General features: G+C 41.9%; 1 protein-coding gene across 1 annotated transcript in view; it reads left to right on the top strand.

The window, feature by feature from the left end:
* The window catches only part of LOC310867219 (collagen alpha-3(VI) chain-like), a 98,046-nt gene that overhangs the window by 70,133 nt on the left and 13,983 nt on the right, over positions 1 to 13,930 (top strand). Inside the window, exons 7-23 of the mRNA XM_083777107.1 lie at positions 3,098 to 3,706; positions 4,434 to 5,066; positions 5,199 to 5,795; positions 7,134 to 7,748; positions 7,928 to 8,262; positions 8,376 to 8,454; positions 8,757 to 8,902; positions 9,014 to 9,106; positions 9,771 to 9,824; positions 10,385 to 10,456; positions 10,573 to 10,599; positions 10,703 to 10,747; positions 11,053 to 11,106; positions 11,220 to 11,282; positions 11,731 to 11,796; positions 11,968 to 12,021; positions 12,116 to 12,151. Of these exons, the coding sequence (XP_083633233.1) occupies positions 3,098 to 3,706; positions 4,434 to 5,066; positions 5,199 to 5,795; positions 7,134 to 7,748; positions 7,928 to 8,262; positions 8,376 to 8,454; positions 8,757 to 8,902; positions 9,014 to 9,106; positions 9,771 to 9,824; positions 10,385 to 10,456; positions 10,573 to 10,599; positions 10,703 to 10,747; positions 11,053 to 11,106; positions 11,220 to 11,282; positions 11,731 to 11,796; positions 11,968 to 12,021; positions 12,116 to 12,151 (3,578 nt within the window). The remainder of the gene's footprint in view (positions 1 to 3,097; positions 3,707 to 4,433; positions 5,067 to 5,198; positions 5,796 to 7,133; positions 7,749 to 7,927; positions 8,263 to 8,375; positions 8,455 to 8,756; positions 8,903 to 9,013; positions 9,107 to 9,770; positions 9,825 to 10,384; positions 10,457 to 10,572; positions 10,600 to 10,702; positions 10,748 to 11,052; positions 11,107 to 11,219; positions 11,283 to 11,730; positions 11,797 to 11,967; positions 12,022 to 12,115; positions 12,152 to 13,930) is intronic.

Below are 13,930 nucleotides of genomic sequence, written 5' to 3'. Positions count from 1 at the left end.
ACATAGGGGCTGCCCTCCAATATGTCAGGGACAACGTCTTTACTGTCTCCTCTGGAAGTAGGCGCCAAGAGGGCATCCCTCAGATTCTCGTAGTGTTTAGCACAGGGCGGTCCAGTGATTTCCTTAACCGGCCTGCACACAATTTGAAAAGTCTTGGAGTCCAGATTATGGGCATTGTTATTAGCCAGGATGACACTAGAGAAATGCAAACAATCACAACCAATCCCCAGCTAATTTTCAAGGCAAGAGAGTTTTCAGACCTGCCAAGACTACAGCCCGAACTTCTATCAGCTCTTTCTCAAGTCTCACATGTGGGACCGACAGGTAAATCATTGTACTCTTCTGATGTATGTTTACTCTTTAACTTTTTCCATGTTGCCAAAATATTTATCATTATTAATTATTATTTTGCTAACAATTCATTATTGTTTTGATTTACCATAATTGTTAAAGCACCACTTCACCAACATTTAAAATAATTAAATAATATAATTGGTCCTCACTAATGTTCTTGATAATCATAATGATAATATCACAATTTCTTTCTACCCTGTCTGTGTCTCATAGGAGGGCTGTGTGCAGTCCAGAAACCCGTACACCACCAATGACATCATGTAGACAGATTTTCTATTAAACAGAAAACATTTAGATTTTTATTATCGTGAGAACGATGGCTTCCATTTTTGCATTGCAACTTTTCAGGAATAGAAACCCTGCCGTTTCTATTAGCTTGGATTCCCCATCGATGATGTCTCTGGTGGACAGGTTTCTGAACTGCCCACAGCCGTGCACAGACTTGAGTAGGAAAAAAAAAATGCTTATTTTATCATGATCAATATTGAGGACCAATTATATAAAGATAGGTTGAAAAGTGGGGAAGTGGTCCTTTAACTTCATTTTTAAACAACCGTCATACATTGGATCATTAGTTGAAAATAATGAAAGTCATACACTTGTATTACACCCCCCCCCCCCCATTCTCTCCAAGTCCTCTTTAATTACCTTTATTTAAAATATCCATGTTAGTTAGACATTTGTGATCCCCAGGATTGCATCCAAATGAAGCCTCTCTCCTACTTTCTCTTCTTAAACCTCTCACTGTCCGTTTAATCAAAATACCCCCTTTTCTATCTCTAAACATATTATCTTATTGCAGAGACAATAAGATGAAATATTCTTCAAATCTTCTGAGCCATTTTAAACAGTGAAAGTTTCTGAAACCCTGCATCATTCTTTGTTCTCTTTGAATTTCAGGATGTTCAAGAAATAGTTTGGAACAGAGTGGCATTCCCACACACTGCCACTCCGACTATGTGGCTTCCGCGTGCGTTTAGGGTTAGGGACAGGGTTAGTAATAGTATTGAGCGCATCAGAATAGCGTGCTTCCGAATTCCGGTGTGTAACCGAAATAGTTTGCTAGTGGTAACTACTTCCAATTAAGTGATGTAATGGCATTAGTTAGAAGGAAATAAGGAAGCAGCCATCCCTTATTAATAGTCAACTGTTCATGACAAAATATTGAGTTGACTTAAAATGAGGGATCACATTTATTTTAATAACAATACTCAATGATAGCCTTTACAAACCAAAACCAAGCTGCTCCCTGGCTCCATGTGTTAACTGTCAACTGTAAAATGTGCAAGTGCAAATATTTCAATTCCAACTCAAATAAAAATGAGTTTTAATATCTTCTTGCAGAAGACAAATCTTCTAAGCCAAGTTTCTCTTTGAATTGCAGGATGTTACATAAGCTTGGCTGACATTGTTCTCTGATAGAAGAACAATGGGTTGTTTTTACTTGATATCTTTCTTTGATATCTCCAGTTGTGTCAAAATGTGTTTTCTTTGACATTGTTGCATTGTAAAGAAATTGCCATTGTCCAACCGGAAGAGGACATTGAGCTTAGTAGTCTTGCGTTTTTTTCTGCTAGCATGATGACCTCCTGCAGTTTCATGGACCTGTCAACTTTAAAGCAGTATTTTGAAATAAAATGCTGGATTCGTCTTCTCTGCCTGTCAACACTTTTTTCATCATTCCATACTTTGAATGATGTTGGCATTCTTTCAAATTGTTTTACTTCACCTGCTTGTGCTATATTCAACGGTTATAGCATGTTTCCAGCTTTTCCCATGAAGTTTGATTTGTCAACGATTTCATCCACATGACATACTCTCCTCTGCAGAGTTGCGCACTCGGGGAAGAGATGTTGTTTTCCTCATCGATGGTTCTGACAAAAGCCGAAGAGGGTTTCCAGCCATGCGTGACTTCATCCGACGAGTGGTTGAAAACCTTGACGTGGATAAATACAGGGATAGAGTTGCAGTAGCCCAGTACAGTAGAGACACTAAAGTGCATTTCTTCTTGAGATCACATTCAACAAAAGACACCATCATCCGCATCATACGAACATTGAGGCACAAGGGAGGAAGTCATCGGAACACAGGGGCAGCTTTACAGCATCTTTTGGACAAGGTCTTCATAACCATAGCTGGTAGTCGGCATGTTGAGGGCATTAAACAGTTGTTAATTATTCTCTCAGGAGGACCCTCCAGTGATAGTCTTAGGCAACAGGCAGAATCCCTACACAACCGTCACATTCTCAGCTTCATCATCGGTGTGGAACCTGTTGATCCCTTAACAGCTATTCTGAATAACACGTTTGTGTTCCCAGTCAGTGACTTTGGAGATCTCCCTGACACTTTATCAGATGTACTTTTTCATTTAAAGCAGATTTCTGTGACAGGTAAGTTGCAATACCATATAAATGGTATTTCCGTGCCATTTATATGTTGGGAACTTGTGAATGATGTAAATTGTACTAATTATGAATACCACTGTCAAAATGCTGTTTTCCTTTCGTTTGTAATTAATCACATATTGAATAACTATTCCGGGGGGAACATTCACCAAAAATAGGAGATCTACAAGCTCACAACGCATTGCTTTTTGGTGAAGAGATTTTGTGAAGAGGGGAAGAAAAAGAGGACCAAGTACAGAGCAGATCCTGGTCAAGGTGTCTATTTATAGAGTTTAAGTGGTAAAACATTTCCCATTACAGAGGCTGATTTTATTCTTTTTATTCTCCTCTTCATTCAGCCGAGTCCCAGGTTGCCAGGAAGGACGTGGTTTTCCTTGTTGATGGGTCGGATGGCGTTGGACGGGAATTCCCCATCATCAAGGAGTTCATGCGTAGGATTGTGGACAACCTGGATGTGGGCGACAACAAGGCCCGGATCTCTGTGGTCCAGTTCGGTGATGTTCCAAGCGCTGAGATGTATCTGAACACACACACAACCAAAGAGGGTGTTGTGAATGCCATCACGGGATTGAGGCATAGGGGAGGAAGGCAGCGCAACCTGGGCCAGGCCGTGGAGTTTGTCAGCCGAGATGTTCTGACTGCAGCACGTGGTGGCAGAAAGCAAGAGGGTGTACCACAGTTTGTAATTGTTGTATCCAGCGGACCTTCAACAGATGACCTCAGACAGTCAGCATCATCCATCAAACAGTCTGGCGTTCTGTCACTCAGTGTTGGAACCAGAGACGTTAATCCCACAGAGCTCCAGGTGGTCTCATATGTTCCTAACTTTGCTTACACCGTGGAGGACCTCCCTGGGCTGTACACGGTACAGGACCAGATCACTGCCACTCTGACATTGTCAGCAGATGACATTGCCCGTTTAAGCCCAGTTTTCCCAACCTACGATGGTAATATTACTCATTCTGATTATTTCTATTGCCTTTATTTCTAATATGGTACAAGATAATAGTTTTAATTTATTTTAACCCATTTAGTCTGATTCAAAAAATGCCTTCTAAAGTTTTCTGAATAAAAGAAAACAAAGAAATATGTTGCTATATACTGTACATACCGTAGCAACAACAACCACAAAAGGGGTGCCAACACAAACATTAAATTATCTTTATTGTTAATGGCATTTAATGTTTGTGTTCGGGACAAGATGACGTACATTTTCCCTTCAATGGCGTTTTTAAAACAAACATTGAAATAAAAATAAACATTAAACTTGTATATAGGAGGGGCTAGCGCCACCTCAAAAAGGAGAAGTATAATTTTGTGTCTCAGAAGAGGGGTGAACAGTTCAGAAACCCGTCTACCAGTGACATCATCGGTAGGCAAGTTTGGTCATTGACCAGGAATAGAAAGTCTGCCGTTTCTATTTAATGATTCCCCAACGATGTTTCTGAATTGTCCATAGCCTTCCTCTGAGACACATGAAGATAAGGTTCAAAATAAGTGAAGTGGTCCATTAATGTGCTGCTCACAAACTTCCAAAATAGATTTATGAATTCATTCTCACACTGCATTTACATATATCGTAGAAACTAAGGCTAATTATGGCTTGTCATGTATGATGAAGTAAAAACTGTAGCTAACCAACATTGGTATAATTGTTTTTATGGTCTTTTACAGTGGTAACCAGTGGTCAAGTACCCGCCTCAGGAGACAAGAGGGATGTGGTTTTCCTCATTGATGGCTCAACAGCGGTGCGCAGTGAGTTCCCCTCTATCCGTGACATGATAAGGCGGGTTGTGGACAAGCTGGATGTGGGACTGGATAATGTTCGTACCGCAGTTGTGCAGTACAGTGACGACGCCAAGGTAGAGTTCCTCCTGAACCAATTTTCTACCAAAGATGAAGTCCGCCAGGCCGTCTCAAGGCTTCGGAGTCGAGGTGGGAACAGCCTTAACACAGGACGTGCTCTCGAGTGGGTTGCCAAAAACATCTACCAGAGATCAGCAGGAAGCCGTATTGAGGAAGGTGTCCCGCAATTCCTAATCCTTGTCACAGGGGGAAAGTCGACAGATGATGTATCAGCTGCAGCTAACCATCTCAAGGCTAGCCGTGTGGCGCCTCTCGCCATTGGCTCAAGGAACGCAGACGCAGATGAACTGAGACAGATCTCGTTGAAGCCTGAGCTTGTATATACAGTCAACAGCTTCCAGCAGCTTCCAAATGTGGAGCAGCAGCTCATTGCTTCAGTCAACACCATGAGTTCCGATGATATCGCCAGCGCATATGTTCCTACCACCGTGGTGCAAACACGTAAGAACAACTACACTACAAAATCATATATATTACATACTATATTCATTATTATGCATGTAATGCAAGTTACAGATTCTACTACTCATCTGAACATGGTGATACTGATACTGATACTCTTCTTCTCTGTAGGCAATCTGCACCTTGGGAGAAAAGACATAATTTTCCTCATTGATGGATCAGACACCACCGGTTCTGATGGCATCGCCCACATCCGAGACTTCATCATCAACACTGTCCAACAGCTTGATGTAAATCCTGACCAGGTGCGCGTTGGTGTCGTCCAGTATTCTGACCAAGCCAAGACGGAGTTCTCTCTGAACTCACACAACAACAAGCCGGCTGTTCTGTCAGCCATCAAGAGGCTACGTCAAATGGGCGGCCGATCGTCTGACCTTGCTGAGGCCATTGAGTATGTCATCAGGAAGGAGATGGTATCCTCAGCAGGCGTGCGTGCAGAAGCTTCCCAACACCTTGTGGTCCTCACTGGCGACCGCTCCCCTAGTGATCTGTCATTCTACGGATCATTGCTCAAGGGCTCCCGAGTCAACTGCATTGGTATCGGAGCTGGTGCAGCTGACACAAGGCAGCTCACTCAGGTTGCCACCAGCCCAGAGGATGTTCTCAAGGTCGCAACGTTCCCGAGTCTGCCTGGCATTCATGACAGATTTATCGCCAGGCTGAATGGGTCTATGCCTGAGGAAGTCCCCACCATTTATGAAGATCCTAGTAAGTTATAGAAAACTAAATTGTATACATAATAATGCTGAATAATGTAATTTACTCATTGCTATGATATGTATCTGGATATGTTATTTGGATATCGAAAAATGCATCTTAATGCAAGGTGTAAAAACACAGAACACATTGAAGTCAGAGTGTGATCAGTTCTGTCAGACCACCTCTGGAGGTAATCTGGTTCAATGCGAATGTATGCGATCTCAGTCACCAAGTTCCAAAATGTAAACACCAGTGATATGGGCTTTTCATACAGATTGAATTTTAACCACATAAACCCTAGCATCCCTATTCCTGGCATGTCATGATAATATGCAAACATTTGGCAAAATAGCACATCTACAAGCTCACGGTGTTGTTGCTATGCGTTTGTGAGATTGTAGATTGGCTACTTCCGGCAATGAACAACAGATACACACAGATGTTGTGTAGAGGACAAAAGAGGGAGTAGTAGTCCGCAGACAGTCTTTGCTCCAACAGTGTTTATTTTGTTAAATGGTGTTAGAATAACTGAAATTCAGGATCAGGACCACACCTCCGATGCAGCTACCTCCACCTCCTATCAGCCACATCCAATCAAGCCACCTCCACCCATATATAACCAACCCATCCAACCCCTGGTTCTCCCCCCGTTCTCGCTTCCGTCGTCCCACCCCCCCACCCCAATTCTTACCCTACTCCCTCTAACATCTCCTAACAGATCCCTAAGGGGGGTCTGACGTGCCTCGGGAGCATGCCGGACCCCCGAAGCTTCCCCACCTCGGCTCAAATCCCAGACGCCGCCGATGGCCCGTCGTGGGCCATCACCCTGCTGTCGTATTCATAACCATGCCCTTCCTTCCTGTTTTCAATACATGGTTAAATGTTTCCATTGGTGGTGTGGTCCTTGATAGTGAAAACACCATTAAATCAGGACACGACAGCCTTCATCACCTGATGAAGGCCGTTCACGGCCGAAACGTCGTGTCCTTAACACTGTTGGAGCAAAGACTGTGTGCGGACTACGCCTTCTCTGTATGTATCTACCTTTTGTCCAGCACCAGCAAAGAACTGGATGTGCGCTAGCCACCTGCTTTTTAAACTAGGACAAAAGAGGGCGCCACGTACAGACCCCTGGGGGACCCCAGCCAACAAAGTATATAGGGAGTGCTTAATCCAACATGTACAGTAAATGAGTTCTAGCTGTTATGGAAACCTTGAGTTTATAAAATAAAATATAATACATCTTTAGATTAACAAGAATGATCTTTTTTTCGATTGAGTCAATTATTTTCCATCTCCTGTCTTCACTTCTCCTTCCCCGTTATATCTCCACTTCCCATATCACAGCATCAGGCCTCCCCTTGCCTAAGAAAGCTGATATTGTGTTTCTGGTGGACGGCTCCATTAACTTGGGGAAGGACAACTTCAAAGAGACGATGGAGTTCATCCTGAACCTCATTGACCTGTTCTACACCGAGAGAGACCACCTGCAGATCGGCCTGGCACACTACACCACCGACGTCAATGACGTCTTTTACCTGAACACATATAAGAACAAGGACGACATCATCGGCGCCATCGGCAGAACCGAGTACAAAGGCGGACGGCGGATCAACACCGGTGCTGCCATTCAACACGTTGCCAACAACCACTTTGTCAAACAACGGGGCAGCAGGAAGGACGAGGGCGTCCCGCAGATCCTGATGGTCGTCACGGGCGGACGCTCGTCTGATGACAGCAAGACGGCAGCCCTGGCCCTGAAGAGCACCGGGGTGAGAATCTACGCTGTGGGAGTGGGTGACATCGAGGATGAGCTGGAAAATCTGGCGAGCGAGCCGTCCACGGTGGCTCGAGCCAGCACGTTCCAGGAGCTGTCAGAGCTCAACGAGCAGATCCTGGAGACCCTGGATGATGAGGTGAAGGGTGTGAAGCTGTGCACTGGTGTGACAGACACCGCCAAAAGTGAGTATATATATAAATATTTAAAAATAAATGTTTTTTTTTTCATGAATACAATCGAATATATACCGTCATATAACCAAGACTAATGGAGCATAAGTCATGCTTCTGACATAATAGAAATTCTTCTGGTTAGAAGATCAAGCCATTATTCTAAAACAACCTTGCTCTGTCACACACAGCCTGCAATGTGGAGGTGTTGGTGGGCTTTGACGTTTCATCCCAGAATATCTTCGCTGCTCAGACCAACCTCCAGAGCAAGATGGGTGCTATTCTTCAGAGGATCTCCAAGATGGCAAGCATTAGCTGTTCATCAGGCCAGCTTCCCTCTGTGCAGGTGGGCATGCTGGCTCTGGACTCTGCCAACGAGCCGGTTCAGCTGGACTTCACAGACAACGCTGATGAGCTATTTGAGGCCTTCAAGGCCCTGCGTAGCCGCGGGCCTTTCCTCCTCAACGGCAGGACCATCACAGCTTACACCAACAGGTTCAAGAGCAGACAGGACAATGTTGTCAAGGTGAATTATAACGCACGCACGCACGCACGCACACACACACACACACACACCAAACTCAGCTTATCAGTGTTGAAATTAAATGTGAAAGTAAATTCTGTTTTAACCGCCTTAAGGTTGTCATTCATCTGACTGACGGTCTTGATGCACCATACTCTGAAATGAGGGGACGCGTTGAGGAGCTTCGACTATCAGGTATCAAACATAATATGAACTGTTCCGTTTGGAACAACACTGTCTGACACTACAGACCATGACCATGGGTTATATATGATTTGTTTAACCCATTTAGGCCTGACCTCAAAATTAAAAAAAAAAAATCTAAATCCTCCAGCTTTCTGAAATAAATATTTTAAAATAGCAGACCTACAAGCTCGTAGCGCGCCACTCGCGCTATGAGCTTGTAGATCTGCTATTTTTCAATAGCTAAATTATAACATAATGTTTAAAACACCAAAAGGGGTTCCCGCCCAATAACTCTGCTATGTACCTGACAGGTGTGAACAGTTTCATCCTCGTGGGTCTGGAGCGTGTGCCCAAATTTGATGAGGCTGTGATGCTGGAATTTGGCAGAGGGTTCAGATACACCAGACCCCTGCGTGTCAACATTATGGACCTGGACTATGAGCTGCTGGAAGAGCTGGTGAGGAGCCATGACTCCATAACATAATATAAGTTAAAGAGATACAGTGAGATACACTTATAACCTTTGAATTTAGTTTCTAAATGCTGGTGTTTGGCTCTGTCTTTGTAGGATAACATCGCTGAGAGGGAATGCTGTGCTGTACCATGCAAGTGTACGGGTACCAGAGGGGACCGTGGTGCTGTGGGCCTTCCAGGACCCAAGGTGACCAGAACAACATCTTTATATGTATTTTTTTAAGATACACCATGTTGTCTCTGTCAGGTGGAAACCTTTGTATATCCAAAACTAGGGATGTACCGATATATATCGGCTGTATATCAGTGCCTTGTTGACTGCTATCTGCACATTAAGTTTGTATTAACCAATGTCAGTAGCCGATATTTATCTGTTGTAATGCACGTCTGGTTTTGTTGGTGTGTTGGCTACCTGTAGCCTCATAATCAACTGGAACTGAAGTCATTTATTTTTTATAATGAGGATTTATTTGTTTCCCTTGGCATACAAGGTGGGGAATGAATAAGAACAAAAACATAATTGAACAAATATCGGTATTGGCTATGGGCCAAATATGTATTTTATACATCAGCATTGGATGGCGCATCCCTTTCCAAAACCATTGCTTTTCAGTGTTGGTCAAAAGGAAGCCATGTTCCAATGGATTGGAAGATATGTCTTAACATTACTAGAAAATAACACATCATACAACTTATAATATAAAATTGTGTTTAAGAACCTAAATAATGGGCATGCTTATATTGTATTCATAGAAATAGGGCCGTAAAGGTTATAACTATAATAATAATAATTGTTGTCATACAGACACAAGCTAATTTTGTCTGTTTTTGTATTTTGCCTTGTCTTCCAGGGAGGTCCAGGAGGTCTGGGCAGCCCAGGACATCCTGGAGACGAGGGCGGTCCTGTAAGTTCAAATTCCTGGACTCAAGCTGGACTGATATGATGTGATACTGATGTGATGGACTCAGGCTGTTCTTGTCATAATACATTTCTGATTCCCTACTGTTAAAAAAAAAGAAATATCCATCACAACTTTTCATGTGTAAATAATAATAAATGTGGAGCAGGTAATTATTGAGTAATACATCTTGACAGGGTGTTTAGTCCGCAACACAATTCACCCTGAAGGGGTTTGTTCTCCCCATGATCCTGCTTATTACATGGCTACTTAATAAAGAAATTAATAAATTGACCCAAAAGTAAAAAAACAACAACTAAGGCTTACGGTAATGAAAGTATTCCAGGGCCTTCCAGTGCAATGAACATAGCTGCCATGATGGATACGGCACAAAATACACAATTGATATGAGCAGGTGCACTGAGCCTTTGATTAGACAGTGGTCTGTTAATGATGTCAGCTGAATTCAGTGATTGACCAATCAGAATGAATCTGCATTTAGAATGTAATATTCTAATATATTGTACTTGTGTACTTTGAATAACATATTTGATCTTGAATAACAGGGAGATAGAGGTCCACCTGGTGTGAATGGAACTCAAGGTTTCCAGGGTTGTCCTGGACAGAGGGGCGTCAAGGTAAAAGATCCACCTTAAACTGTTGGTGTTAATATGGAGTGCAAATAGTAAAAACATAATTATTCATGTTTGCCTATTGGAAAACAATGTAACACTGCTTTCCCCTCCATTTTCAGGGTGGTCGTGGGTACTCTGGAGAAAAGGTGAGTTTGTTTCCCACTGTCTGTCATTGTCAGATGCTAATTAAGAATCTGCCAAATTTGACTTTTGCTATGATTATTTGTAACCATGTCCATCGTTCTACAGGGTGAATATGGAGAAATTGGCCTGGATGGCATTAATGGAGAAGAGGTATGTCTGTTGTGAATGTTTGCTTTTAATTATTGTGTGGAATCCAAGCCCAAATGGAAGCTCATAGTGTACTGTAAACATAAGAATAACCATGGCTTGATGTTACCACTCTGGCAATGGACATTCTTGTTTCCCTCCCACAGTCTGGACAGACTTGTATATACTGTACAGTATCTCACTTGAGACTTCTCAGCAATCATCAATCAAATGATAGTCTATATTGCTTGTGGTAAAGACATGCAAACCTAATTTGGGGTTTATGCATGGACTGTGTACTTTAATTGACATTTGCTGCTTTCTGGCAGGGCAAAGCTGGAGTGGCTGGACCCCCGGGAGATCTCGGAAACCCTGGCAGAAGAGTGAGTGTCTTGAATTATCATTAAAACTCCACTTTGTTGCCTATTCAGACAGTATATTCAATCAAGTTTGCATTTGCTAATAGTTTGCTAATTGCTTTTTCCATTGTTTATAGGGACCTAAAGGTGCTAAAGGTGGAGCAGGGGACAGAGGAGACATCGGTATCAGAGGTGACCCTGTGAGTGCAGTTCTTTGTTTGTTTTTTATGTAGGCTACTGTATATGGCTGAAGTAATATAATAATAATATTTATTGAAGTATGCATGCAAAATTGGTCGGTAATGAGGTATACGTCTGAAGATTAATGAAATGGGTTTAGTTACTGGTTTAGATAGATAGATAGATAGATAGATAGATAGATAGATAGATAGATAGATAGATAGATAGATAGATAGATAGATAGATAGATAGATTGCAGTCAGTGTAATGCCACTTCAAAAAATCCCGTGACTACTGTCCCAAGTACCTGAGAGTCCCAAGAGCCTGAGAGCCGTGCGACGACTCTCAGGCTTTTCCGATATAGCCAAAGCTGCATCAACAACGGCATATGAAACGATAATACTGGCAGAACAAAATTGCCCCACAACTGACTTTGAGTTTGAGAGGACTGTTTTTTGTGTCTCTTAGGGCACACCAGGAGCAGATAACACACAGGCCGGAGCCAAAGGCGATCACGGCGATGTTGGACCAGTGGTAATGTCCTCCATCCAGCATCCATCTTACTTTTGCAATCATCAACTTGCCTGTCATTTTACTCCAATGACCCACTGGTTAATGGCTATGCACAGTATGCACTATGCAGGCCACTTTGCTTGTTTCTAACCATGTACTGCTGGTAACAATGCCATTGTGTTGCAATGACAGGGAGAACCTGGAGAGGACGGGAAGAAGGGAGGCCCTGGCGAAGGAGGAAGGAGGGTATGACGTCACTATCTTTACTGTGTTCACTACCTCTCCAATGTCTAAATGCTCACTTGTGTTTTAAAACGCATTTCTATGCCCTGTTTTTTAGGGATCCGATGGCAGAAGAGGTCCACCTGGACAGGCTGTGAGTATTGTTATCTCCAGTCACTATCTGTATAACAGTACGAGCATAAGCCTGTATAAGATTCACACAGTTTACAGAGGGTCTCGATGCATTCATCATTATTATTATTTTGGAACGTAATTAAATATTTTACAGTCATCATCATCATTTTTCGACTGCGGTTGAGATAGTACAGTACTTAAATACATTTTAATGAGGTATTTTTACTTTGAGTATTTCCATTTTTCAGTACTTCTAAACCACTACATTTCTGAGGCAAATATTATTTTTACTCCACAACAATAATTTGACAGCATAATTATTTTACAGATTTTCATTATTACAAAACATACCTGTGGCAGTGCAATTAGATGCTGGACACATTTTGAAAACTATAGCATAACTGCATAATGGGAACTTTTACTTTGGGTACTTTTACTTTATGTATATTTTTTTATGCCCATATATTTGAACTTTTACTCAAGTACATTTTTGAATACAGGACCTTTGCTTGTAACTTGCTACAGTACTTGTTCTTAAAGCCTCACTATGTAACTTTTTTCTAATTAATAAAACGTCCAATCTGTATGTATGTTAATACAGTATAACATATACAATTGGGGTGGTTGTATTGTGTCGCCCTGCTCTTCTATCGAGACGTTTAGATGGTGTCAAAGGTCATGACACAGGATCTCACATGAAGTTTGATCTGGTGGTCAAGATTCAATGTATCTCCCGAGCAAGCAGGCAGGCTCCATTAGCTCAATGGTATAAAAATAAATCACACCCGTGTGAAGTGAGGGGCCCTCTTATCATCGTACAATACATCATCATTCATGACGTATGTCGATTCGCTCAGACACATATGAAATTCTCCATTCATTGTCAATGGGTAATTAACAAAAATAGTGCTGCTTTAAGTCAATATTAATATGAGTACTTTTCCCACCACTGTATTTTCTATTCGGCTTTGGTGTGGATCATTGGTTGTCCAAGCCACCACCGTGGGATGACATCACCATCACCACAATGTGATGACAAAAGCTTTCAAAATGAACCTCCCCTCGGTAGTTCTTAACATTTTCAGGCCGTGACCCCCCAACATAATCATATTTTAACTGACAAGGACTTGGAACTGTAGAAGTTGAGGAATTCAATTTAGTTTGCGTTCGTTGTGAGGCATTGTGAACTTGTATATCGCTATTTTCACAATTTTTTATATTATTTGACAAGTTGGCCAATGTTTGACCAGTATTTTTAGCATACATGGGCAACTGGCGGCCCGGGGGCCACATGCGGCCCCCACCTTCACTTAATGCGGCCCTCAGGTTAATATCGTAATACTGCAGCTGTTCATAATGTTAACAGAATTATAATTAAATGCATCAATAAAATACAAAAGGTTACTTTTCAGGATTCCAATAAAATAATAGCAAAAAATAATTCAGGATTTCAATTCAAATATATAGCAAAATAATATTTTTGCTAAGATGGTGTATGCAATGTGGCCCCTCTGGAGTGAGTGTGGAAATATATTGGCCCTCTCCAGCATCAAAGTTGCCCACCCCTGATTTATATAGTTTGTTGAGTGACCCAACAGTATTCAAGATTAAAAAGCTTTATTGTCAGGACATATGAGTACATGCACTGTGAAATATAGGTTGGGGTGCTCCATAATATACAATAAAAAAATAATTCCTAAATAACAATAGCTGGTGGGGATATATTTTATCCCTGCTTCTGGTCATTAAATTAAATATGCATTTTCTTTTTGGACGTGTAGACATCTGATATTTATAT

The sequence above is a fragment of the Protomyctophum parallelum genome, assembly GCF_964188405.1.
Source record: "Protomyctophum parallelum genome assembly, chromosome: 11".
NCBI lineage: Eukaryota > Metazoa > Chordata > Actinopteri > Myctophiformes > Myctophidae > Protomyctophum > Protomyctophum parallelum.
The sequence above is the reverse complement of the archived record's forward strand: the minus strand, read 5'-3'. Positions and strand labels throughout refer to the sequence as shown.